We start from the raw sequence: 25,660 nt of genomic DNA on the forward strand, positions 1-25,660 counted from the left end.
CATCTTTATCTAAGGGTATTCAAATAACCTGACAACTTGAACAACCCAAAATATAAGAGTTGGATTGGGTTAGTTTTGTTCTTGGGTTGAAATGGATTCTTCTTTTTCTATTTTTGTTGGATTGGGTTGGGTTGTGGGTTAACTAAGAAAAAATTGGGTTTACCCAATCCAACCCGAATTTTATATATATTAATAATATATATACATCTTTGTTTAAAATTTGATTGCTCTTTATTGATCACTTTGTGATTTTTTAATATTATTTTTTTAAAATTGTTATGATATTTGACTTTGTTTAAAGTTTGCAATAAATATCATAGATATTTAGTATTTAACATTTAAATTTTATGAGATTGTAGTTATTAGTCATGTATTATATATAAATTTACATATTTTTAATTAAAAAAAAAAGTCATAACCTGACAACCCAACCCAACGTTGGACACTTTATTTTGATCATTTGGATTGACAACCCAACCAATCCGAATTTTCGGATGGATCTAACACCTTCAATCCAACTCAATCCATGTACATACCTATCTATATCCATCATTATTTTATAGTATGTGCAAACATTCTCTGACTTTTATATATAAGAATGACTACATTTAATATATATATATATATATATATATATATTTGATATAAGACTTTAATTACTTTCCACCTTCTATTCTTTCCCCCCTTTCTATTAGGAGTAGTGGTTGTTTTGTTTGTTGTTTCCATTTTTTCCCCTCTTTTTTATGTATCAATGTAGAGATAAATAGATAAAAAAAATTTATAGACATAAGATGACACTTTTGCAGTTATTTCTTGAATAAGTAACATAAATTCAACAACTTAAGCTCTAAAGTATTAGTATTGATTAAAGATCCTTTAAATCAAATCATCATTTTTTTTCCTATCAATTCAAATATAGTTATAGATATTACTTCCTTTTTAAGTTGAAGAGATTCAATTTATCACCTTTACATTTGTTGAATTATCAAAATAAAAAATAGAAAGAAAACCTATTGTACATTTTTTCCAATAATCATTCATTTATATAATTTATTGAATATTTAGATTTTAATCAAAGTAATTATTATAATATATCAATCAATAACATGCATCTTTACTTCTCTAATTAACGAATACTTTTTTTCATTAAATTAGAAAGATCTTAAAGATTTATAAATCGTATACTTAAGTTGATTTAACCTAAAGTGAATAATATTATTCTATATTATAAAGAGATTGAAGATTCAACGGTCCTAAATATATGTAGGGATTTAGTGGGAGTATATTCGGTACTTGTTTGAATCATTTCCAAGATACCTTTCTTTGTCCTTAAACTAGAAAGGTAAAATTAGGTCTTTTGAGTTCTTTATTCAACCCTCATAAAGTTGAAAAAGAAAAGATGAATAAAAAATAATCTTTCCCTTTCTTTTATTTATTATTTTGTGTTTTTGGTTGGCTATGAAAGTAGTTACTTAGCAAATCAGTAAAGGTGGGAAAGAAAGAAAGAAACACCCAACACACACAAACATAGTGGATGCAAATAAGACATTATGCACATATTTGCAATATTATTGGTTTAGAGACTTTGAAAAAACAGTCATTTGTGTGCTCATGTTGTCCCATTTTTATGGGATCAAATCAACAAAAGTTGGTATCTCTTCAATAGGGTATCTTAGATGTCAAACAAAAGTGCCTCCAAAATCCAACATAACATTAATTTCCATTTAAGCCTTGAGATTTTCTCAATTTAAACAAGTGTTACTTCATGTAGGTATATATATAGAGAGAGTTAATTTCTTATTTATTATATATATTTACTCTACCCTTTCGGAGTGATAGTTATTTTTTCTTCGGAAGAAAATAAGGGCATTATTTTTTCTATAACGATTTTTTTCAGTTAAATTACAAATTTAATCTCTTAACTTTCGTATTTCTATCAACAAGTGATCTCTAAACTTTATAAATTATTTAATAGAAATTTGAACTTTAACTTTTGTGTGTAAAGGTCTCCAAAAAGCTTTCGATTTTACTTTTAAATGCCTCTAGTATATGTTCAATATCATTGAAAACTATAACAAAACTATTAGACATTAAATAATAGGACATTAAATTAAACTCTCACTTTTATGTCTTATATTGAATTTTAAAACTTGTTGTGAATAAGTTAAGACTCGTAGACAGTTGACACATAATGGAAAGCATAGAGATTTATTGGATACAAAATCAAAAAAGGTTTATTAGTAATGATTAGGTGTAGCCTAATCTCATGCGCGTCATTTCTTTAGAAAAAAATAAAACTTGAAAACCATTTTTTTAAAAAAATTGAATTAAACCATTTGGAATTAAATTTATAATTAAAAGAAGAATTGATGAAGTTAATTGATGATTTAGTTGATGAATGTCAAAATGAACTACCTTAAAAGTCTAAAAAGAATGAAGTTATAGAATAGGAGAATGAAAGTGGATTGGTAATGGCCATTTTCTGACTATGACTTCTTTTGACACAAACCACTTGTGTGATCTTTTGGCCATTTTTTAATGCAAATTTTCCATAAAAAGAAAAAGAAAAATTAAAAATTAAAAATTGTCCTTTTAAAGCAGCTTTTTATTGTGGGGAGTTTATTAAATATACATTGATATGACTCATAATAATTAATTAATATAAGTTGAAAAGTATAGGTGGCTATTACGTGTAACCCACAAAAAAGAAAAGAAAAGAAAAAAAAAAAGATATTTAATACTAAGAACCAAAGCATGTGAAGCTGAGTTGGAAAAAGACCTCTCATTTTAAGGACAAAAGAAGATGGGTTCTCTGAATCACCAAAAGCCTGACATCAAAAATACCTTCTTTGATTTAACCTAACACAACACATTTATTATACATTATAAACTTTCCATCATTTTTTAAAACACTTACAAATTCAATTCATTGCTATTAATTAAAGTTGAATTAAGTGATCCTAAGTTTAAATAATCACTCTCTCATTTGTGATAATGTACAAAAAGTATTCATTTTGTTGTTAAATTTTCGTCGAATTTAGATTTATTGCGTGGTCAAATTTTCAATTGAAAAACTTTCAAAATTAGTTGTTGATCTAGCCGAGACTAGACCTTACTTTATATTGATCAAAGCTTGCATGGTTTTATTATCATTAATTAAAAAAAAAGAGAGAGAGGGAGAGATGTTGTGCTTACTTATTATATATGATTTAATAGTTAATTCTATTGATGTGGAATTAATGTAAAACTATACATTTACATTTCTAAGATGACATAATTTATTTTGATCCGATAAAAGTTGTTATTTTAATTATAAAATCTATTTGGTTTTAGGTTTTTATATAGAGTTTAATTTTGTATTTACTCTTAACTTTCTTAATGTAATAGTACATCTTTATAATAATAATTAAAAAAAAAAAAAAAGAAAGAAAAACCTACATGATTTGATTTTATTACATTGAATTTTCAAGTGAATTAAAATTTTAAATACTTGACATCGAAAAATTGTTACCAAATGAGATTTTAGTGTCTAAAACATAATTAATGTTTAGATTTTTTTTTTTTATTATTGAATAATAGGGCTTGCTAAGGGCTCTCTCTCTCCAAGCTCTCAATAGAATTAAGTCCACCAAAAATAAAATCTTTTTGTGGGGAGGGGGGGAAAAACAAAGTCCAAAAAGTTGCTAGCTAGCTTTTGTGGTTCATATTTAAATTAGACCCAAAAAGAAAAGTCCCCACATTATAATTAAGGATGCAATGCATAGATCCCCACTAACCCATCACACACATAAAAACCCCTAAAAAAGCTAAGCATGGAAAATGAAAGATGAATTTGAAAAGGAGAAAAGGAAAGCAAAAGACAACATGGAATCCTTTTGCCCACCAAAAAGATATAGAAGGGAAAAAAATAATATCCATATTCTCAAATATACACACAATGTGTTCCCAAACAAAAACTATTCATTGTTGCACTTGAGAGGGTTTCATTCAATCACATGTACACATATATATATAAATATGCTTCTTAAATGCTTACTATTCAAATTCATTTATATCCCTTCTTCTTTGGAACTTGTTTTCATTGGCTAAATCTTATTGTACTGGAAATTTTTATAAATTACTACTGATAGACTCTGATAGACTTTTATCCGTTTTTATGACTATGGACACTGATAGACTTTTATCAACATTTATTTAAAAAGATGATGTAATTTTGGATATGTGTATTTTTTTAAACAAAAAAAAAGTTCAACAAATGTGGAGGTAGGTATTTGAATCTCGATTTCAAGAAAGGAGTAAAATGTTGATTAAGTTGATATTGAAACTATATATTGATTAAGGTAGATATATTGAGATTGAGATATACAAAATAATAGATTATAAAATAATTTTTACTTTTTAAAATTTAAGAATTCAAAAATTAAATGAAAGGTATGTAACCAATTATGAGCTATGCAAGATAATAGTTTATTTGTGTCATTGGTTAGATGAAATGTCAATTTGTAGTCCATTGGAAATCCATATGCACAGAATTTAATTTGTCAGTACCTTGAACAACTTGCATCATAAAAAAGTGGCTTGAATTATATTCATTGGATCCTTAGAAAATATATAACATTTTTCCTTTCATTTCTTGCCCTTTAATTATTGTTATTTGTTCACTTATTTTTGCAAATTATGGGTCTCTGAAATATTAAACCTCTTCCTTCAAAACATGGCAAAACTTTTATTATTATTATTTGTATGTTATATATGGTAAAGTTTAAATCCTATTTTAATGTTTGAATTTTAAATTTTATTTTATTTTGATTCTTAAACTTTTAAAAATTCGTTTTAGTCCTAAGTTTTTAAAAAGAATGTTTATTTTAGGTTCTACTATTAAAATTATGTCAATTCTTCGAGAGAAATATGAGGGAGCTTGTATTTTTGAATGACTAAGCTCTAAATGTATTGAGCAAAATGAAATTGAAGTAAAATGACAACAACCAACATGCCAACGACCAAAATTTTGAACTAAAAATGTCTTTTAAAATTTTTCACTTTGTCACCTTCTTCAAAATTAAAACTCTTAGCATAGCTACCTGATTTGGTAGCTTAGTCATCAAAAAATATAAGTCACTTTGCTATTTTGTTCAAGAGAACAAAATCTTAGTATAGCAGGGACCAAAATAAGCGCTCTTTAAAAATTCAAAGACCAAAAAATAATATTCAAAGTTCAGGGACTAGAACAAACGTTTTGAAAAGTTTAGGGTCTAAAATATAATATTATTCAAAGTTTACGGACTAAAATAAAATTTAAATCAAATTAAAATGATTTTGAATGTATACAACCTATTATATGGACATGAATAAATAAAATGAATTCTCATATCAATATATTTATCGCATTTAAGCAAGTGAGAACAAACATATTGCTAAAGTGAATTTTTTAGCTCAGCGGTTATTGTTATATACTCATCCCCTTAGAATTAGAGGTTTAAATTCTCATATTCCATTTGTTAAAGAATAAATATTTTTTTTAAAAAAAAAACCTTTCCAAGTAAAGTGTTACCTTCAAAGTAAAAGATAATGGTTATATACTCCTTTCTTCGAGATGGAATATTAAAATTCTCATATTTCATTTACTTAAAGATGAATAAAAAAAAAAAAAAAAACCCTCCGAGTAAAGTAGCATTACTATTAAAGTGAATTTAGTTAAGCACTAATTGCTATGTACTCATTTTTTTTAGGTCGGAGGTTCAAATTATCATATTTCATCGGTTAAAAAAAAAAACACTCCAAGTTGAGGACTTAGACACTATATATATGGTGTATGATAGGTCCTACATTTCCATGCATCTCTTGTCATCACAAGTCACCATGGTATCTAATACAATTTGATATGGTTAAATAATAATTGAGAATAATGTACTATCTATACCAACAAAATATATTTTTTAATGTGATTCATTTGCTAGGAACTTCATCGTTAAGTATATGTTTGATTTGAGATAAGTTCTATATTGAGTGAATTTACAGAAGAATTTAACATGCTTCATATACAAATTTTACATATTAAGAAACATATTAATTTATTGGAATAATCTTTTCAATTGAATTGTACGTCCTTGTAGGGTATATAGGAAAAAATCACAGTAGGTCGACAGATATCAAATCCAAATTTCAAATCTTAATGTCACGGTATTATAATATAACTCAAATAGCCATTTATTTGCACTCTTCTCATGCATTTTGGACTAGCTCTTTTTCTCCAATGAATTATTTAACCTTTGAGCAATATTTTGAAATGTCTTTAATATTTTAAATAATAAGTGAGAAGCTACCCACACAAAAAAATAAAAATAATCTCACATGAATAGTCAAATTAAATTTACATCAGAATAATGTGATCATTTGTTAGCTTTTATTCACATTAATATATTTCATTTGTCAATTTGAACATATTGGACTCAAAGATAATTAATCTTATAAATTCATTCTAGATCATCCCCAAAAAGTTCCACACCAAAAAAAAATAAAAGTATCCTCATTAATTTTATATGGGTGACTTTTGGTAGTATTTTTCAAACAAATTTTATTATATAAACATACACACATACCAAGATCTATTGGCATGGAGAATTTGGTGTTGTTTTTGTCCTTTTTGAGAGGTCCCATGAACAGTAGAAATAATATTATTTAAAAAGAAAAATATATTTTAATACAAAATAGTATAATGAGACAATTATGCTAAAGCATTCCAATTCAGCAATATGGTTGTCATGTGGGTCATGAATTTTTTCTAAAAAATAATTGGATTGCATCTCAGTTGCCATCCTTTTTCCAAAATAAATAAATTTAATTACAATACTAATTCTTTGATTTCTAGGTTTAAATCCATCCTTAAAACTTTTTTTTATATATCTTTTTATATTCTCCTTTGAACTTAAGATATTTTATTTTAAACCTCTTGAATAAAAAATTATTTCCTTTCTTACTATTGGGTTAAACTATAAACTTATTCCCCATAATTATTTAATCTTTAAACTTAAAAATATTACATTGCATTTTTTAACATTTAGATGATAATAAGTCCAAAAATATCATTTTAATAACTGTACTTTTTAATTCTTGTATTTTTAAATATCAAATTTTAGTCTGTATATTTTTTATAAATTTTAAATTTAGTATCTAAGTCTAGTTCATTTATTGTTGATTTTTCCAACAACAAAAAATATATATATATATTATTGTATTTTTATTATAAGTTTTGGAAACATATTCAGCTCGAGTTTTAGCAAAAGCCGCTCTCCTGGTTGAAAGGTCTGAAAGAGAACGTTGTTCTAGGAGGGATGATACCCGTTGGTACCGGATTCAAAGGATTAGCGCACCGTTCGAGGCAATATAACAACCTCAAATCAATAGCATTTCGTCAGAAAGAATAGGCATATTACAATTACATCGTATTTGATTGCATGAAAATTATTATTAATTATTGTCCCGTTTGATAATCATTTAATTTTTTGTTTTGGTTTTTTAAAATTAGACCTATTTCATCATGATTTGTATCTTTCTTAAGTACAATGGTTGAATTTTTAGCCAAATTTCAAAAACAAAAACAACTTTTTGAAAATGACTTTTTTTAGTTCTCAAAATTTGGTTTGATTTTTTAAACCATTGATGAAAAATAAATAACAAAAAAGAAATTTGGAAGTGAAAGTAGTGTCCACAAGCTTAATGTTAAAAAAAACAATAGCAAAAAACAAAATAGTTACCAAATGAAGCTCATATAACCAAGTTCCAATTTTAAAAAATATAACTTTAGAGGTCTACATTTAAAATTTATTGAAAGTACAAAGACTAATTTTGAACAAAATTCAAAATGTATGGACTAAAATGATATTTCTCTAATCTCGAGGTTGATAATAGTATAAATTTTATGTGGACTTATTATTATTTTCCATTTTACTCTTCTAGCCGCCTTCTTTAGAGTCTCTTATTTAATGTATAGTTTTATAAAGGAATTAATAATTTTAGAAAATTATCAAAAGAACAGACCAAGAAATTGGGACAAAACCTTTTTGAGCAATCCCATGTGCTGTGTTACCATGCCACCGAAAGTATATAATATAATGTCAGTGTTATTTATATTTAATGTAGTGACTAATATTAAATCAAGATTTCTCTATATAATTTTCAATCATTATTAAATTTGGCTCCATATCGTTTTTTCAATCATTATTCAATGCCATTCAATGATCATTTAAATACATTTTTAATAATTCATGTCAAATAATTAATTAACCTATCAAGATATTTATGTAATCCATAAATTTTCATCTAAGACATGACAACTTATTTGGGTTAAAAGACATTCAATATATAAGTATGGACAATAAAATATAATTTAATTAGTAAAATTTGTCTACCATGTGTATACATATATAATAAATTTGGAAAATAGTCATACATAAAATGCATTTTATACTTTAATTTAGGTAATGTGTACTTTGTATCATTCTTTTTTAGTTTTTAAAACTAACATTTTCGGTCATTGATATTTTAATATAGTTTTTATTTGATCAAGAATTTTGTTGAATCTATTGCAATACATTAAAAGAAATAAAATAGAACCAACAAAAAGAGTCCAATTAGAAATCAAATTTAAACCTTGGTAGACCAAACATATCATTAATTTTTTAAATATTAACGATCAAAAAGATAAATTAAGTCCCAATTTGGAAAATATTTGGTTTTTTATTTTTGAAAACTATGCTTATTTTCTCATCATTTCTTACTCATGCTTTTCATATTTCTCAGGTAAACATTTGAATTTTTAGGCAATGTTCGAAAACAAAAACATTTTTTGTCCTTCAAAATTTAGCTTTCATTTTGAAAACATTCATAAAATGTAAACAACAAAACATAGAAACTAATAGATGGATGTGGTGTTTAAAGGCTTAATTTTCAAATTCTAAAAACTTAAAACCGAATTGTTATCAAAGGGAGCTAAAAATGTAAATCGTAATCTTAAGAAGAAGAAGTGTATTACATTCTTTAAGTATTATTCTTTCAGTAGAATAAATGTGGGATATGAAAATTGAACTTCAGATCACTTTAAGTGAAAGACTATGTATCAATTAAAATTGAATTACATCTATGTTGATTAGTCTTTAATATATTATTAGTATATTGTATATCTAAGGGTTTTCCACTTTTTAGCATAGTATATTTATGTTAATGTCTTGTAGTCTTTATGAAGATCAAAATTCAAATCTTTACCTTCCATAGTTATTGGAGCAAACAGAAATAGCATCAATCATCATTTATAGTACATTGGAATTCACGAATTAGATTTAGTAACCAAATCATTGTCGTGTTAGATTATATTGACCAAGACCATTCAAATGACCCAATAAGATTTGACAAATAAGAAATCCAAATTTTAAATCAAGAAATCACAAACATCATTGAAATTATAATAATATATTTCGTTTTCGTATTGTATGAAACATTACATTCAGATTGAAACACAACTGTGACTGTTACACTTTTTATACTTTCAACTTTTGTTTTGTTAATTTTGAATCCTTTTAAACATAATTCAATCTATTTATTTTTATTTTTTTGTTATTTTAGTTCAATACTTTTAAAATATTTATTTTGATTCATGTACTTTTGAAAAGTGATCATTCTAATTTTCTAATTTTCATTTATTCTCTCTCTTCTTTTTTTTTGTTGGGTTAAATATGTGACATCGGTTATATATATTTGTTTAAGACTCTTGACATTTACTTCTTGGATAATTTATGAGTTGTTGTAGATTATGTTTTGTGAGAACTTATCTCACAGGTTGTGACTCAAGATGCCAACTCTACAAAATATTTTCTTTAGGATGTTTTCTTTTTTGGTGAATTTTTCGATTTTGAGTAGAGATATTTTCCATCTTCTCACTATACTAATTAAGCCCAAGAAGTCTTGTTGCTATGGTTATTGCATGTAGTATTTTGTGAGATCGTAATTGAGTTTTGACAGAGTATTTTCTGCATAGTGCTTATTCGAAGAAGAAATAATTATTCTTTGCTTGTGGCGACGTACTCTTTATATTGTTCTTACAGTGAACGTTTCAACATTTCGAAGTATTGTTCGGTCTTAGGGGAAGCCTAAGACAAAGTTGATCGAAAAAGACTTCTCAACATTAGGGAGATCCTGAGATATTATTCATCATAAGGGAGTTCCCAAGACTTAGTGGAGCCTAAGTTCTTACGTGAAAGGAGTTCACAAGAAGAAAATATATCTTTAAGTGAGAGAGAGTCTCACACACTTAGAGAGAGCTAAGTTAGGCTCTACATGTGCATCGTTGTAATCATGGTTACTTACAGAAAAGTACAACGTTATAATCACTTGACTTTTACATATTAATGAATTATCTTTCCTAAACACACTGTCCTAGACATAGGTGGCTTATCATCGAACTGGGTTATCAATTCCTGTGTGTTATTACTGATTTACTATCTTTTACTTTATTGTTGTCTTTGAACTAGTTAAGACATCTTGCGTGATATTTGTGTTTTCGATAAGGAACCACATACTAAATTCATTTTTAGTCAAAATTTTAGCATATCATTTTATTCACTAAATTTGTACCAAGAGAGTTTACGTCATGCAATTAATTCATATAAAAAAAAATTGAATAGGGACCAAAAGAAACTCATGGTTGGAATTGTAATGGTAAGTTTAATTTTCAAAAATCAAATAGTCATCAAATGTAATCTTAAGTTTTTTTGTTTTTTAAAATTGTTTTGGAATTCACATGTTTTGTAACAAATCATGAAAACATACTATTGAAATATAGTTAGGCACAATTTTTATGAAAAAAAAAAATGAATGGTTATCAAACAACGTCTAAAGGGACGTTTGGGGCAAGGAGTTGATTTTTGTAGTCTTAGGTTATTATAGTTGAATTATAATAGTTTGTGTTTGGGGTGTAGATTATTTTAGTTTATGTTATAATAATATGTATTTGATGTGTAAATTATTTTAGTTTAAGGAGGAAATAGTAAACACTATAGCAAAGATTGAAAAAATGATGAATATAAAATAGTAAAATATGTAGCACATAGTAAATATCATAGCAAATGGAGGTTTTAAAATAATGTTGACAATAGCTAATTGGAGAATACAAAATAGTATTTATTGTAGCAAGATGTGATTATTATAGTTTCACGATAATTTTTGCCCAAACACACCCTAAATAGTTTTAAATATTCTCTTCGGTAGTTTATGAAGTAATTCTATTTTTTTAAAAAAAAAGCAATAGAATTTTTAGAGGAATATAATTTAAACTATATATTTGACTTATTTGGAAATTAAATTTAAATTTAAAATTTGCTAGTATAGATTTTAAATCTTGATTTATTATTTAAAATTAAAATATAACAAAAGTAAAAAGCAATATACCTTCAAATTATATGAAATTCTGTAATTTTTTTTACTACTTAAAATGTGATTTAAAATAATTATTCTCTTTCGTCTTACCAAAAGATGGAATTTTCATTCAAATTTTGGAGCGAAAAAGAAAACATATGGGGAAAGAAAACATAACATTTTTCTTTAAGGGAAATATAAAAAATCAGATGCGGCAGGATGCACCCTAAGATCGGCACGTGACTAATTTACAAACTTCCATGAGATTTTTTCCTTTTCTTTTTATTATTTTTTTTAATCCTAATATGCTATTTTAATCATAAAAGTAGAATTTAGGGTAATTGAGGTATGCCTATGCTATGGGATACATACTACAATTTTGATTTAATTCTTAATATCTACCTAAACTAATCTATGTGTAGAAGTAAAATAGATATTTTAAAAGTTTGAAAACTAAAAAAATTGAAAAGCAACATATGTGCAATATATATCCACCACTAAGTATTGATATATTGAATCTATCTTGACTTACCGACTAAAACTTTTAAATTGGATGATTATTTAACACTTATAATAACAATCAAGTATGTAATGTACAACATATAATATTCTTTTTTTTCTTTTTTTAGTTCGATAATTAATGGGTTGAGAGATTTAACCATCAACTTTTAAGGTGATAAATAGTATCTTATCCACTAAACTATGTCCGAATTGACACAATGATCATATTTATACGTTAAATAAAATAAAAGTAATAATTATTTACCAAAAAAAAGTAAAAAATCTAGTAGTACAAGTTTAGAATTAGCATTGAACCTATGATAATAAAAGTTAACCCATCAAGATTAAAACCAAACAAAAATAACCAAATGTGAAAACAAGAAAAGAGACATGTGGTGTGTGCAGCTCAAAAAAGATTCAACTTTTTAGGGGAAAAGAATGGAGAAAGGTAAATCTTTTGGACAATGTAAACTTTCCAATAGACTTTTTTACTCTTGCTTTTTCCAAAGACTTGGTGGCTAGGCAAATATTATGCACACAGAAAAAAAAAATGGCACAAGGAGAAAGAGAAAAGACGCAAGAACAACAGTCTTCTTTTATATATATATGTATATATATGAATGCTTTTTAATTGAGGAAATGGGAAAAGAGGGAGAAAAAGTTGCAGGGTTGGCTTTTAATGGTGAAGGGGTTGGATTGAAGGCAATGAAATGCCATAAGGAAGTCAAAAGAAGCTTAGCAAAGTAAGCCTTTTTTGCCTATTTTGGTCTTTGTAAATTGGGAAGGGAAAATTTTTAACGTCCACCATTACAGGACAGCCCATGCTATATATAGCTCTCTTAACTCATAACCTGTCAACACCCTCCGACCAGCGTCGTCTCCGGATTCACAATCCAATATTTTCTCTGTTTTTCTTTCAAAAAAACCCAAAAAATAAAAAATAAAAAAATAAAAAAATCCCACCAACACATTCCCTTGATTCCCTCTTTCTTTTTCCTTCTTTCTGCAAATACCCTTCTGAATCCCCACGATTCTTCCCCTTTCAAGGGATATTCAACCCAGATTTTTTGCTGCTTCTTTCAATGGATCATCATCAGGTAGCAAATAGATGGTGGGTTTGTTGTTGTTTTTGGGTTTGAAGGTGATTCAGGATCGGATTTGTAGGTGAGGTTTTGTTTTTTTCTCTCTTTGAGTTTTTCAATTTGTTTGGGAAAAGGAGAAAAGGAAATTTTGTTTTGGAGGTGTGTTGTTTTTGGTAGTTATGGAACAGAAGCACATTTTTCTATCTGCTTTGGGTGTTGGGGTTGGAGTTGGGGTAGGCCTTGGATTGAGCTCTGGACAAGCTGTTGGGAAATGGGTTGGAGGGAATGGCTCTTCTGATGAGATTACAGGGCAAAAGATTGAACAGGAGCTGATCAGGCAGCTGCTTGATGGCAAAAACAGCAATGTAACTTTTGATGAGTTTCCTTATTATCTAAGGTAATCATATGATTCTTTCTTCTTTGATCTTTTAAACATCTTTCCTTTTCTTGTTAGTCAGCAGGTTGGCTGGGAAGTTTTTCTTGCTTTCAGATTTTGGTTTAAGCCAGATTGTTTATAGTTGATCCTACAAATAGTTGTTACTTGTGGCCCCTTCCAGATGTCACCCTGTTTGTATTAATCCATCAAAGCATGGAATCTTTGTTACATACTGGTTCCAAGAAATTAGACGTTATGGTAAAACTTCGTTTAAACCGATGCGGTAGGCAGCAACGTGGGATTTGATGGTGTTTACTGAGGATTGGATTCTTATACACTTGGTTAATGGAGGAGGTGACGATGAGCTTAAAGATGATTATGTCTATGCTTTGCCTATTTGTAGAACATTTTGATTAAGGGTTTTCATGGTCCAAGTTGAAGCATCCATTTTTGTCTGTGTTGAGCTTATGTTGTTGAAACTCTTTTAAATTTTAATGCTTCATGTGTGTACACTATTATTTCAACCACAATTGTTATTCTGTTTTTTTCATCCTTAGTGAACGATAAGAAAAATTATGAAAGTAAATCAATACAATGAAGTAGTTCGTTAGAAGTACAAGAAAAAAATCTACTTTGATGTCAATTTATATTTACTTTTTAGTTTATGCTTTTGGATTCTATTGAGCTTCCTTGTTCTTTTCTTCCTTTTTATCCATAAGTTTTCAACAATCTCATGGTTTTTGCAGTCTTTTAGCTAAGTCCTTGTACCAATTATGAAAAGAGAATCTTTGTAGCTTAAAGTGTTTTTATTCCCATGGATTTAAAAAACCTTGATTTTTTTTTCACTGTTTAGAACTTAATCATGCCATCATTGTGAAAATTATAGATTGTGAGAATTTTCTATGGTTCTTCTATCCATGACAGTTCCATTATTACATACCCATAGTTTTATTCCTTGAATTCATATTCCTCGTCATATTTTCATGTTCTACTCTGATGATTATCACAGCGAGAGGACGCGGGTGCTTTTGATGAGTGCTGCATATGTTCATTTGAAGCACTGCGACATCTCCAAGCACACTAGAAATCTTTCACCAGCAAGTCGGGCTATTTTGCTTTCAGGACCAACAGGTATGAATTATGATGCTTCTACCTTGAGTACCCTGTCGCGAACAATACTTTTTCAGGGCGCAGCATATAATGTAATCTGGTTGTATTTTTTTTTTTTCCTTTTCATAAAGAACTTTACCAGCAGATGCTTGCCAAGGCTCTGGCGCATCACTTCGAGTCGAAGTTGCTGTTGTTAGACGTTTCTGACTTTTCTTTAAAGGTATCTTTTCTATACTTTTAAGTTCATCTTTTCAGTTTTATTTTGACATAATGAGACTTACATCAGCAATGTTAAATTTTCTACAGATGCAGAGCAAATATGGTTGTCCCAAGAAAGAATCTGTAAGTTCTAACTGCCATCAGTGAGAATTAAAATGTTACCATTTTCGTATAATATAGGTGATTGTCATGTTTTTAGAATGCAAGTTCTGAAAACTTCAACTAGGTTAATAGTTATTTAGCGACAATCTGATGTGAGTACCTTTACTTTCTCAAGAAGTTATAAAATAGTCTTTTAGATCACTTGAATTAAACATAGACATGTTGATTGAGGAGGCCAAGGAAAGGAGTTGTTCCTAATATGTTGGATTAATATTGCAGTCATTCAAGAGGTCGATCTCTGAGGTGACATTTGAGCGAATGTCTAGCATTTGGGGTTCTTTCACGATTCTTCCTTCAAGTGGAAATACTAGGGGTAAGAAAACATATGTTTTCCATCTCCAAGACAAACGTTCCTCATTCAGTTGACAAGTTTATTCTGTCTTATCCAAAAATAGTTCTTTCTTTGAATACTTGAGATCTCATACCATTTTCACTTCGCACCTGATAAATAATCTCACTATTTTTAGTTCGTTGGCTAATTTTAATAATTTAGCAAAATTCTTGAGTTCTTCATTCTCCTTATTCAAATATACATAGATTACTTATCAACAATGGCTGTTTTTAAGGTTACTCTGATTGATTTATAATATCAATTAAGATTGGACAACATAATATCCCTTCATTGTTGTTCTTTTGATGTTCAACAAAAGATTTTGTAGTTATAAATCATCACTTCTTTCATCATATTCTCGTTCCATTTTCTTTTATAGGAAACCTAAGAAGGCAAAGCAGTACTACCGACATTCAATCAAGGTAGTTCATCTTTATTTATTTGCGATATGATTGAGTAAAGCTGTAATTTTATTGGACAATCACTAGTTGCACACTATGTTTTAATTTCTAGCTGGGATCTTTTTTCTTTATGTGCAGATGCACTGATGGCTCGTCTAATCTTCCAAAACTTCGGAGAAATGCATCTGCTGCGTCTGACATCAGTAGTATTTCATCAAACTATGCTTCAACAAACCCAGGTTAAATCCAAAAAAAAAAAAAGTGAAATGAAAATTTTTAACTACTCCTTTTTCTTTGATAATATATCCATGCAAATGTATTACTACTTTGTTGCTTTAGTTTTGCCAAACCAAATCAGTGTCGCCAATTCACCACGACATATTTGGCTCTTTTTCGTTTCAGTCCAATTATGTTTTATTTTGTTGCATTGATGAAAGAACATATAATAATGGTTAAAGAAGCATTGAATCATAATTTCTGATTATCTTTTTCAGCTTCTGCCAAGCGCACAAATAGTTGGTGTTTTGATGAGAAACTTTTTCTTCAGTCACTTTATAAGGTAATGACGTATGAGTTGTTTGATATTGATAGAAACCTTATTTTATTACAGCTTGTAATGGTCTGAAAATTTGTCTAACCGTTTGAATCTTACAGGTCTTGGTGTCGGTATCAGAAACTAGTTCCATAATTTTGTATCTGAGAGATGTTGAGAGACTTCTCCTTCAGTCACAGAGGATGTACAATCTGTTCCATAAATTTCTGAACAAGCTCTCAGGATCAGTTTTAGTACTTGGTTCTCGAATGGTAGATGTGGAAAATGATTGCGGCGACGTTGACGACAGACTGACCGATTTATTCCGGTATAGTGTTGAAATTCGACCCCCTGAAGATGAGAACCATCTTGTCAGCTGGAAAGCTCAATTGGAAGAGGACATGAAGATGATTCAGTTCCAAGATAATAAAAACCACATCGCTGAAGTACTTGCTGCAAATGATCTTGAATGTGATGATCTTGGTTCAATCTGCCATGCAGACACCATGATTCTCAGTAATTATATTGAAGAAATTGTCGTGTCGGCGATATCCTATCATTTGATGAACAACGGGGATCCAGAATACCGAAATGGAAAACTTCTGATATCTTCCAAGAGGTATGCACCACATTTCTTGCTAGGGTTTAATATCCCCACCAATCCCCCCTAAACAATAAGAGAAGTGAGATAGAAAAATAATAATAAAGCACCCATGAATGATGCCTATATTAATAAAAATTTGGTTCTGGAGCAGTTTATCCCATGGGTTGAGTATATTCCAGGAAGGAAATAATGAAGGAAAAGACACTCTAAAGCTTGAAACGAATGCAGAATCATCGAAGGTTCGATTTATGTTTCAAGATTTTGCTTAAAGAAGCATGCCTCTTTGTACATCTTATGTATGTGATTTTGAAAAATCTAACTTTTGCAGGAAGCCCAGAGGGACGAAGCTGTTGGGGCAAAGACTGAATCTAAATCCGAAAATCCAGCTGCAGAACACAGAAGTGAGGCAGAGAAATCTGTTCCTATAGTGAAAAAAGATGTTGAAAATGTGCCTCCACAAAAAGCACCTGTAAGTTGGAGTCTTTGATAAAGGTGGAACTTAGACAGTGTTTGATTCGATTTCTGACTTCTTAACACCTTACAGTTCATTCTTTACCTCATGGATTGCATTTGTTTGGTTCATCAACTAAAATGTTTGAAAACCATAGGTACCTAGATTGTGTCTCAAAATGATCACAAATTTTATAAGTTCTTGGTAATCTAATTACTAATTACCTTTGTTTGATATCTGAAGTACATTTTTAAAGGATCATGTGTTGTTTTTTCATGTGTGTTTTATGAATTCATGTCCTTGTTGGTTCTAGTGTTTGGAATTGAGGTTTCAACTTTGTTAGTTGTGAGTATTCTTTTTCATCCTTTTAATATTTCCTTTACTTCTGACAGGAAATTCCTCCCGACAACGAATTTGAAAAGCGTATAAGACCCGAAGTTATCCCTGCAAATGAAATTGGGGTGACATTTGTGGACATTGGTGCTATGGATGATATCAAAGAGTCCTTACAGGAATTAGTCATGCTTCCTCTTCGACGACCAGACCTCTTTAAAGGTGGGCTTCTTAAACCTTGCAGGGGCATCCTGCTTTTTGGTCCTCCTGGAACGGGAAAGACAATGCTGGCAAAGGCCATCGCTAATGAAGCCGGAGCAAGTTTCATCAATGTTTCAATGTCCACAATCACTTCTAAATGGTTTGGGGAAGATGAAAAGAATGTCCGTGCATTGTTTACGCTCGCAGCAAAAGTCTCACCTACAATTATTTTTGTCGATGAAGTCGATAGCATGCTCGGCCAGAGGACTAGAGTCGGAGAGCACGAGGCCATGCGGAAGATTAAAAATGAATTCATGTCACACTGGGATGGACTGCTGACTAGGAATGATGAACGAATCCTAGTTCTTGCTGCGACCAACAGGCCATTTGATCTCGATGAAGCAATCATTCGGCGATTTGAACGCAGGTAAGAATATGATATTTATCCTTAGCCTGGTTTTTATTTTCATTAAGTATTTCTACTTTCCTTTTCTTAGAACTTAAGGATACCGTTACGATCTCACTTGAATAGGATCTATTCTATAGGTTGTAATTGTGTTCTTGAGTTCTAAAGAACTTAAGGACATTGTACAACCTATAGAGTAAATACTGTTCAAAGGAGGTTGTTACTTTTCTTTACTGTACTGATCTACTTCGCTTATAGTCACAAGTGATCTCTTTTTGAGTTGTATAATTGGCGAGGGGTTATGCAACCCATTATCTTTGCCAAAACTGAATGAGCTCATCAATAAAATGGATTAGAGAAGTATTAATTTTCGACAAAAACTTCTTAGGAAACTCATTTTCTAATCCTTAAATATATTCTATTGAAACAGAATTATGGTCGGTCTTCCATCAGTGGAGAGCAGGGAATTGATATTAAGAACTCTTCTATCGAAGGAGAAGGCTGAAGATCTTGATTTCAAGGAGCTTGCAACTATGACAGAAGGATACAGTGGAAGTGATCTCAAGGTGCATCCTCTAATTTGTCTAATGATACTGCATGAATTAATTGCTTAGTTCCATTGATCAGCTCATGACCTTCACTTCTGGCAACAGAATTTGTGTGTGACTGCAGCTTATCGGCCTGTTCGGGAGCTCTTGCAACAAGAGAGATTGAAGGATTTGGTAACTTTCATTAAAGCTATTCCTCCATCTCATCCTTAATTGTATAATATGAAATGCTTTATCATCAAAGTTCTACAAATAAATTTCTGTAACTTCCATCTTCTATAGGAAAAGAAGAAGAGAGAGACAAAGGAAAAGGAGAAGCAGAAGCAGAAGGAGGAGGGGGAGGGGGAGGGGGAGGAGAAGGAGAAGCAGGAGGAGAAGGAGAAGGAAAAGGAGAAGGAGAAGGAGACCGAGACCGAGAACGAGAAGAAGGAAAAGGAAAATAATTCAGAAGAAGTCACAGGTACGAAAGAGGCAGAAAAAGAGGAACAGGCGATCATTCTGAGGCCCCTAAATATGGATGATATGAGGCAGGCCAAAAATCAGGTGAATATATATATTTCGCTTAATTTTGAGATGCAAGTAGACTTCATTTACCATGACTTCTTCATGGCTCGTGTCGTGTAGCTAGTTTGTTTATATATTTAGTTCATAAGATTAAACCCATATCTCATGGGCGTTGTTCTATGTCGAAGAGGTCATTTTTGAATGAAGTATATGGGTTCAAAAAACACAATCTAGATGGGAGGATGTGACTAATCCATTTCTATTAGGCAGCTTTTCTGGAATCTCTTTGGCTGCTTCGAGCAGATATCGATTCTGAAACAATAATAATTTGTTGATATCGAACTTTATGTGTAATGTATTGCAGGTTGCTGCAAGTTTTGCTTCTGAGGGATCAGTTATGAATGAGTTGAAGCAATGGAATGATTTGTATGGTGAGGGAGGTTCAAGAAAAAAGCAACAACTTACATACTTCTTATAGAAGGTAGAACCAAGTGTCTTATCTTAAACACGTAAGAGCCAGCGGTTATATGAACGTCCATAGAAAGACGAGATGCTTGTTGGGTGCAAGTCATGAGATCTGGAGAACTCTTCTAGCGTTGAAGATTGATTCTTGCAATGAGTCAACCTATGTGGGGCAAGTTCATCGCCAATTGCGGTATCGTTCCAATGGTATCTGTCATTTGTTTCGAGTCATATGGTTAAGGAATGGGTAATGAATGAATTCTTGGGCCAATGTTCAAACCGTTTACCTCGTATCATTGAAAGATTTTAATTACAATGTTTTCGAGTACATGGGGTTGGGAGGTGTATTATGAAAATGTGGAGCAGATAGTCAGATTTGTTTGATATATTTTGGACCATGGGGAACATACCATAGGATTTGTACATCATTTATGTGTAATTTTTATGCATTCAAACTATAAAGGTTGTAGAGTTTGTATCATAAATTACTTGAGCTGTCTTTTAGAGATATTCTTTATGCATTATGTGACTATGGTTGAACGTGAAGCAGAACAGTGGGGTTAAGTCCTAGATTCATATTTCATAGGTTGACACCATATAAATTCTTGAAACTCCATTTGATGATAACAAACATGAAATTGAGAAGATAATGTTGATTTATTGATTTTTTTTCAAAAATAATAATAATAATATAAATGGTTGAGTGCATTCAAACTTGAAAGATTGATACAATCACATTCTTCAACTTTTTATTTTATTAATCACTCTTAATTTTATAATATTATTACAATTAAATCCTAAAATATTGCAAAATACACAAACTACTCGTGACATATAAAGTGTTATTCCAATCAAACTCAAAATCTTTGTATCAATTTTTGGTCGTCTTAAATTTAGATAACAACTTAACATTGATTTCAAAAGTAAAGTTTTTTTTTTTAATGGTTAATATTATAGTTTTCAGGTTTTATTTTATGGCATTAAAAGCTAGTTTAACTTGTAAGAGCAAGATATCAATTTATACCCAACTTTGGGAGTGGTATCAATTTAAACCTTAAACTAAAAATTTTATCAATTTAAACTCTAAAGTTTGAGGGTTGTATCAATTTAAACTCCAAACTAATAATTGTATCAATTTAAACCATGAACTCTCATAAGTATATCAATTTAAACCTTAAACTTTCATAAATATATTAATTTAAACCCCGAATTTTCATAAGTGTATCCAAATCAAACATAATGGAGGGTTTAAATTAATACAATTATGAAAGTTTATGGTTTAAATTGATACGTTATAATAGTTCATGTTTAAATTGATATAATTATTGGTTTTGGGGTTTAAATTGATACAACTCCCAAAATTCATGGTTTAAATTGATATAATTATTAGTTTAGGTTAATTTGATAAAATACCCAAAGTTCAAGGGTATAAATTGATATAATTATTAGTTTAGGTTAATTTGATAAAATATCCAAAGTTCAAGAGTATAAATTGATATTTTCCTTAATACTTTTATAGATATAGTAAACCTTATAGTTAGAAGTGACTTGTCCATTTTGCAAGATCAAAGGATTAGTTGTAAAATTGTGTAAGTTTATAAAGGTGATCAATCAAATGGATGGTGTAAGTGAAGCAAAATGTATAATTTAGAGGTGGCTTTTACAATTTTCTAGGTTAATTTATATTAGACCAAAGTTTTTTTAATATTAAGGGCATGTTCGTCTCAAAGGGTAGAAATTGAAAGAGTGAAGTTGTTGACCCTACTTATTATTTGATCGAAAAAGTTCTCAAACTCATTGTGAGCCTCACAACTAAAAAACTCATTTTCATTACTTATTGTTTCTTGCATTGGAGTTCTCCCCGCCCCCCGCCCCAAATATCAAGATCACTTTTGGTTGATCTTTTATAAAAAGGAGAGTGAAAAACACCATTTTCAACAACTTAATGGTCTCGTATTTTTTGTTTATCTTTACTCTCAAGACTACCTTCGAATAATTATCTAGTTTTTCTCTTTTGTTTTCATAACATATTGGACTAGAAGCTGGTGGACTGGGATGTCCAAATACAAGATATGCAAGTATGATAAAGAAACACTTCAAGACAATTACTAGTTACTATCTACATTAATACGATGACATTCTTGTTCTTTTTTTGTGATTCAATCATAGGAACTCTAAAGTTAAGAGTTCATAATTTGGAACAATCTTACGTGTGGTGACTTTGAGAAATTAAACACTACCTCAGGTACTTGTGCAAGGGAAGAAATATTTCATAACGTGAGAAAGTTTGATAGCGAAGAATGAACCGAACGACGCAGGACTGCCACATATTACCATAAAATGCTTCACAATCATAGTCTAATGAAAGAAGAAGGAAAAAAGAAAGTGAAAATACAATGTAATACAAGTATAGAAGCCTCCAAGTAGTTCTTATTACGTACAGCAAGTCAAAGCATTATCTATGCATATGCAGTATTGAAATTCAAGCCAACTAAAGAAAAAACTAATTGGAAACCTAGTTGTCGTCAAGCAAAGCTAATAAATTGAAGCAAAATGTTACACACTCTTTTTAATAGGCTCTAAAGTCTAAAAAGATATCGAAGTTACTTCAATCAACATACCATTCTAAATATCAATCACCTTATACCCATTAAGAGAACGTGAATTGATTAATAATTAGTATATAGGACAAAACTTCAATGCGCAAGCATCTCAATAAATTTTCACTCTTACTCAAATGACCAGTATGCAAAAATAATAAAAGATCAAAACCTTTCTGCCAATCTGGCTGTAACTGCTCTTAATTTTGAATAAACTTTTCCAGCTGGAGAACCTAAAATGAGGCTGCAAAGAGAATCTCTAGCAATCTTGATGTTGGCAAAGGATCCTAATATGTGAATCTTGGTGTCTGCAATAACTATCCTCGTCTTTGTAGCATTTTCAATGGCAAACTTTGTTTTACCAGCTTTACCAGACAGTCTGCCTATGGCACGGGACAAATGCTCGCCTCGAAGCGTCTTAACATCTTTGATCTCAAAAGATTCTACGTAGAGTTCATCCACTCGTAAGAGTGCAATGGCATCGATTACATCAAAACCGAGCATGAAGGCGTGAACAAAATCTGCACACTTTTGCAAGTTACTGATGTCAGGTGTGTCTGCTCTTGTTTTCAGTTCAACTTTACGAGCCTTGAGGTTCATACGGACGTCAATTTTCATCTGATCATATATAGGGGTGTAGATCTCCATCCATGCTTTCTTGAGAGGGGAATAACGATGTGGAGGAACAGATACTTTTCGGAACTGAACGCGGCCATCATTCATCTCATGAGGCTTTAGAGGATCAAACTTTGGTTTTGGTGGCAAGGTGCCAACTTCAGTTGCTGTTTTACTTGAAACTGCTTCCACTTCCATGGAAATGGGGACTTCAGTAGACTGCATTATGGAATTTTGCTGATGTCCACCCTGCAAACGCCCAAAGAACTACCATTATACATCGACATACGAGTGATATCTGAGTGAAAGATTAAAATGGATTTAGAAACCCATCTACACAGAAGGCGGCACAATTGAAGGCATAAATCTCCATTCCCACCCTCCTACGGTAAAAAGGGAAAAGTAAAGTAAACGAAGCTATAATAAAATCCCCAGTGAGAAGATTATTCCTTGAACTTTTAAACGTCTCATAATAAGGTAGGATACACATGTATAACTTCAGAATATAGACATTTACCAAAATACATTCTAAAATGAAAATGGAACGCCCCAAAATATCAAACTTGCAGAAAGGATGAGGTGAACAGCATTCCTCCCCAGTATCACTTGTCAAAAAACAATATTCACTTGCAATTTGAGAATGGACTTAAAAAACAACCCTTCAAAGGCTAGCTCTTTTAATTACCTAATCCACCAGAATTAGAAATACGTTCAAAGCGCAGAAATTCGAGACGAATTATTCAGTAAAAACAAACTAACTATACGTCGCAAATTAACAGGAAAAAAGTCATAGAACAAAATATAGTAAAAAATTGAGACGGATCAAATTTAAGAGGAAAAATAAAAGTCAACCCTCGTTTTGTTTCAGGCCATAAGGCATGAATTCACCTTCATACCAAATCAAATTGGAATGAAGACTATAACAAAAATACTCCAGTCAAGTAATCACGATTATCAAAAGAAAAACAGAACACCACAGAAAAGAAAACTTGCAGAAATCATGAACCCAAAACGAATCGTCCCCAGTATGAATCGCAAACCAAAGAAATTATATAACCCAATAAGACGAGAGGTAGAAACCTGAGATGGTGAGAGACGAGGGCGGATAAGATGTTGAGGGGACAGTGTGGTGTCGGCTAAAGCTTGAATGTGAGAGCCGCCGCTCAGTGAGGCTGGAAAATGGAGTACCGGGAGAGTGGGTGGCGGTGCAATGGAGATACAATGAATCAGAGATTAAGAGCTGAAGGATTGAATCTCAGAGATAATAGCAGAGGGTATAACAACGGAGAGAGGCGAAGGAGACGAAATCAAACTCAGAAATTAGGGCAACCTCTAATTGTAATTTTATTTTATTTTCTTATTTGTTAAATTACATTTTTGTCCTTCACCTTCTAAAAGTGATAGCCAAAGTGTTCATAGACATGTCCAATTTTCCGGCTGCTCCACACGAGTGGAGATTCCTCGATTAGACGGGGAATGTGATTAGACGGGGAATGTGAGAAGAAGTGGGGGAGATTTGCCTCTATCCAGTTAGTTTCTAAATATTTATTTAGTATAGTTATCTAATATTATATTATTATTATTATTATATAAATATTACATTTAAATTTCAAAATTGATTTTTTATTGGGAAAGAAAATGAATAGGTTTAAATTAAATATTTAAATTTAGATTATATATGTGAATAATTTGATTTATATTTATTTCTTTCTACTAAAAATTTGCTCATTTAAATTAATTGGCAAAAAAGTAAGAAAAATTTCCCGCGGGGAAGATCCATGCGATTTCCCACGGGAATCCTATCCCGATCCACGTGGAAAATTTAATGAAATAGGGAGCGGGGGACGGGATGTAGAATGACATCTCGGCCTCGCCCCCACCCCATGGACATCTCTAGGTGTTCAAATGACCTGACAACCCAAACATTTCGGATTATCCAATCCAAACTATACGAATGGGATTTGGTTAGTTTTATTTTCGTTGAATAAAAAAAATTGGGTTGATATGACTCAATTCATATTACATATATATTAATAAAAAATATATATTTCTTTTATAATTGATGAATCTGTGAATTCTTTATATTTTTCTTTTGAGAATGTTTTTTTACAAAGTTTGTAGTAGATATTATAGATATTTGGTACGTAAGAATTTAATTTTATAAGATTTTAGTGATTACAGATATGTATTATAAATAAATTTAAGTATTTTAAATTAAGAAGACAAAATAATAGTAACCCGACAATCCAACCCAAAATTTGAGGGTTGGATTGGGTTGAGTTGTTAGAGACCATGTTTGGGTTGCCAACTTGACCAATTCGAATTTTTGGATTGGTCCAAAAAAATATCACAATCCAACTCATCCCAACCCATATGCTAGAAATCATAATTTGTGACTATGTGTTATGATTGACTAGTTGATGAAGTTCAATTTTATACAACATTAAACTTCTAAGTGATTTATAGAATTTTATCCCATTTTTTTTTAATTATTATTATTATTATTTTGGCTTCAATCCACATAAAAAGACTTTTATGACTATAATTTATAATCTTAAGTACTTTGAGGTTGGTATATTAATTTAGTTGTGTGAAATATAATATCTTAAAGGAATGTTCTTATAGTTGAAGTCGAGGAGAGATTTTAATAAATTTTCGTGAAGTGGTTTTTCTTTGATTAGGAGTTTTTCTACCATAATTCTCTTGTTTCTTATTTTCCTGCATTCTTTTTAATTTCTATGTTATTTTTTACTTATATATGTGTAGTCTAGTAATGGGAGGTTTCCAACATGCTTAACTCTAAGGCTAGACTCCAT

The 25,660-nt window shown here is 30.4% G+C and overlaps 2 protein-coding genes across 3 annotated transcripts; one reads left to right on the plus strand and one right to left on the minus strand.

Annotated features, from left to right (window-relative positions):
* Positions 1-12,530: 12,530 nt before the first annotated feature.
* Positions 12,531-20,150, plus strand: LOC120067105. 2 transcript variants are annotated; one of them, XM_039018520.1, is made up of 17 exons: positions 12,531-13,071; positions 13,167-13,386; positions 14,375-14,496; positions 14,607-14,695; positions 14,782-14,817; positions 15,076-15,169; positions 15,567-15,609; positions 15,727-15,827; positions 16,083-16,147; positions 16,243-16,739; positions 16,876-16,963; positions 17,053-17,193; positions 17,568-18,136; positions 18,546-18,681; positions 18,769-18,837; positions 18,946-19,206; positions 19,532-20,150. In XM_039018520.1, the coding sequence occupies exons 2-17, from the start codon at positions 13,169-13,171 to the stop codon at positions 19,643-19,645; spliced, it is 2,643 nt and encodes an 880-aa protein (XP_038874448.1). In that variant the 5' UTR covers positions 12,531-13,071; positions 13,167-13,168; the 3' UTR covers positions 19,646-20,150. The 2 variants fall into 2 exon arrangements, with proteins under 2 accessions (XP_038874448.1, XP_038874447.1); XM_039018519.1 differs by having other exon boundaries at positions 12,531-13,386.
* Positions 20,151-22,255: 2,105 nt separating this feature from the next.
* On the minus strand, positions 22,256-24,173 carry LOC120067108 (RNA-binding protein pno1-like). Its single transcript, XM_039018523.1, has 2 exons — positions 23,925-24,173; positions 22,256-23,093 (listed from the first exon to the last, which is right to left on the minus strand). The coding sequence occupies exon 2, from the start codon at positions 23,067-23,069 to the stop codon at positions 22,395-22,397; it is 675 nt and encodes a 224-aa protein (XP_038874451.1). The 5' UTR covers positions 23,070-23,093; positions 23,925-24,173; the 3' UTR covers positions 22,256-22,394.
* Between the last annotated feature and the right edge of the window lie 1,487 nt (positions 24,174-25,660).

This window comes from Benincasa hispida, chromosome 12 (assembly GCF_009727055.1).
Source record: "Benincasa hispida cultivar B227 chromosome 12, ASM972705v1, whole genome shotgun sequence".
Lineage (NCBI taxonomy): Eukaryota > Viridiplantae > Streptophyta > Magnoliopsida > Cucurbitales > Cucurbitaceae > Benincasa > Benincasa hispida.

Coding starts and splice junctions, on each gene's coding strand:
- LOC120067105 (XM_039018519.1), top strand. CDS start 13,169: ATGGAACAGAAGCACATTTTTCTATCTGCTTTGGGTGTTGGGGTTGGA. Junction 14,818..15,075: donor GTTGTCCCAAGAAAGAATCT/GTAAGTTCTAAC, acceptor TTAATATTGCAG/TCATTCAAGAGGTCGATCTC. Junction 18,682..18,768: donor ACAGTGGAAGTGATCTCAAG/GTGCATCCTCTA, acceptor TTCTGGCAACAG/AATTTGTGTGTGACTGCAGC.
- LOC120067108 (XM_039018523.1), bottom strand. CDS start 23,069: ATGCAGTCTACTGAAGTCCCCATTTCCATGGAAGTGGAAGCAGTTTCA.